General features: G+C 35.5%; 1 protein-coding gene across 1 annotated transcript in view; it reads right to left on the bottom strand.

The window, feature by feature from the left end:
* Positions 1–2,249, bottom strand: part of LOC109538159 (fasciclin-1) — a gene marked incomplete in the record, with an annotated part of 144,463 nt that overhangs the window by 19,665 nt on the left and 122,549 nt on the right. The window contains 3 exon segments of the mRNA XM_048668056.1: positions 50–146; positions 915–1,048; positions 1,249–1,451. Coding sequence (XP_048524013.1) covers positions 50–146; positions 915–1,048; positions 1,249–1,451 — 434 coding nt within the window.

The raw sequence follows: 2,249 nt of genomic DNA, 5'->3' as shown, positions 1-2,249 counted from the left end.
ACTTGAAACTCTTAGTTTCATGATTTTTAATTTGTTCAGTTGCACTTACCGCGAATCCTTCATCAACAGGAATGAAAAATGTATGTCCTCCTTCAGTCCTGAAAATGCTTTCCCTCTTGTATTGCTGCACCTTTTGGCGAAAGTTTCTACGTTTTCCAAAAAAAAGGACGATATGAGACAATTATCGATAGCTAATGGACAAATACGAACAAAAACATTATTAACTGGAATAGTTCGAGAACTATTCAACATAGTTTCTTCCGGGGTTAAAAAGTCGATTTAAAAACCAATTTCGGCATTTTTTCCACATACAGTGTGTCTCTCCAAAAAAGTACATTGGACCGAAATTGTTTCCGAAACTATTGAATCGTACAATATTTTAAACGATTGTAAACAGCATTAATAAATACAATCACATATTTATCGAAAGAATCCAAAGTTCAAAATATCTTCTTATGACCCAAGCCAAGTCAAACTATCCCAAACTACTTATTTTGCAAAATAGAGGATTAGAAATTGGTGGTTGGGAAATTTCGAGGAGAAAATGGTTTTAACGACCGCCTAAAAGCCCGAAAAACGTACTATTTTCAATTTTCAGAAGTGTTTAAGGATGGCATTATTTATTGGACAGTCAACTTACGAAAAATGTGATTTTTTTAAGTCATCCAAAAAGGTCATATTCGATTACAAGCTGGACGTAATTTATTTTGGATGCTTACGAAACCAAGCATCATTAAGCACAAAATTAATGCTCTTCTTTGCGGCAATTTTCAATAATTCCAGTTTATTCCATTTCCAAGCGCATGATGGCACAAACACCCTGTATACGTACGTAAAAAGCAAGTTTTCCTTGAAAAACTTCAAATGAAACTTTGCCGCATTTTTAACAATATTAATGAACATTTTTCTCTTGCCTCACTCTATGCGTTCCCTGGATCAAAGACTCGTAATTCTCGAGAAACTCCCAAGCGTTTGGGTTAAAAACTTGAGCTCTTGAAGTGGCACTCGACCTGGTAGGCACCAGCACCTCATCAATTTTATGGAGTATCTGGAAAATGGGGAAAAAATCAGATTTCCCTGCACATATTTAAATAAATGCGCCATAATTCAGGATGCAAAATCATTCACCTGGTGCAGTCATGCACTGAGGGCAAAAACAACTTCCAAGCTTTTTCGGGAAATAATTTGAAGAAAAACTTCACTGCTGCTTAGATTATTTGGGGTTGAGTGAATTTGCTCTTTACCTACCTGAGTAAAGGGACTTCCCCGACTCTGCGATTTAGTGCCGATTATATTCGACTGTTTAGGGAGCAGTCGTGCATTATTAATGTAAACTGCATCGTGATACAATCCAGGGCTGATCGTGATCCAAATCGGGGGACCTCCAGGCAGTCGCGTATTAATCGACGTGTAAGAAACTCCAAGTTGCTCAATTCTCTTCGGGATATTAGCTGAAAATTGTGTTAAAGTTTCGTTAAGATTTCGCGTTAAATGTTCAAGCAAAGCTGCATTCCAGCATTTTGTAAGAGTGCTCTAAACTTCAAAGTTTTGTAATGAAAAAATCGTACGTCTTAATCAAGCGTGACTGGCCTGTTCGTCAAAAAAAATAAAAAATAGGCTCGAAAACAGTAGTTTTCGATACAAGGGCGAAAAATGTCGTTAGGAGTTCGAAAAACAAATTTTCGCCCTCGTATCGAACACTATTTTTTATTCGAATGAAAAATTACACGAATTTTGAAGTTTGTAATTAAGTTTAAGTACTTTTTCAACTTGAAACACCTGCGGTCTTGGGATGGTGTATGCATGTTGCATACTCTGCATGACATTTGCGCTTCTTAAAAAGATCGCGATTTACGTGTGACAACATCGCAAAGGTAGATAAGTAGGCCATTAAAACGATTATGAGACTGAACTTGTAACAAAGGTATAATTTACAAATTGTAAGTAAACTTGAAAATAGGATCAATAGTTGTTGATAAACCTACGTAATTCCTTAAAAAAGCATTTCGGTTATTTTTAAATAAAAATACTAAAAAATGTATAATGACAGTGGCAAGTTCCAAGTGTCACATTTACTTTGTCGCACACTGTGCGGCAAAGTCCGTGCGTAAAAGTAAAACAATAAAATACATATTTATAAATACATTATTTGTAGAAAAAATACAGTCTTCTGTTATCTATGAAATTAGAAAAATTATCGTCGTTTTGTGCAAGGGTGGCGCAAGATTATTGCAAAATTTCATGTTTTC

This window comes from Dendroctonus ponderosae, unplaced genomic scaffold (assembly GCF_020466585.1).
Source record: "Dendroctonus ponderosae isolate FM_Combo_2020 unplaced genomic scaffold, Dpon_F_20191213v2 Dpon_F_20191213_1, whole genome shotgun sequence".
In the NCBI taxonomy this organism is placed as follows: domain Eukaryota; kingdom Metazoa; phylum Arthropoda; class Insecta; order Coleoptera; family Curculionidae; genus Dendroctonus; species Dendroctonus ponderosae.
Note: the sequence above shows the minus strand (reverse complement) of the source record. Positions and strands in the feature narration are given on the sequence as shown.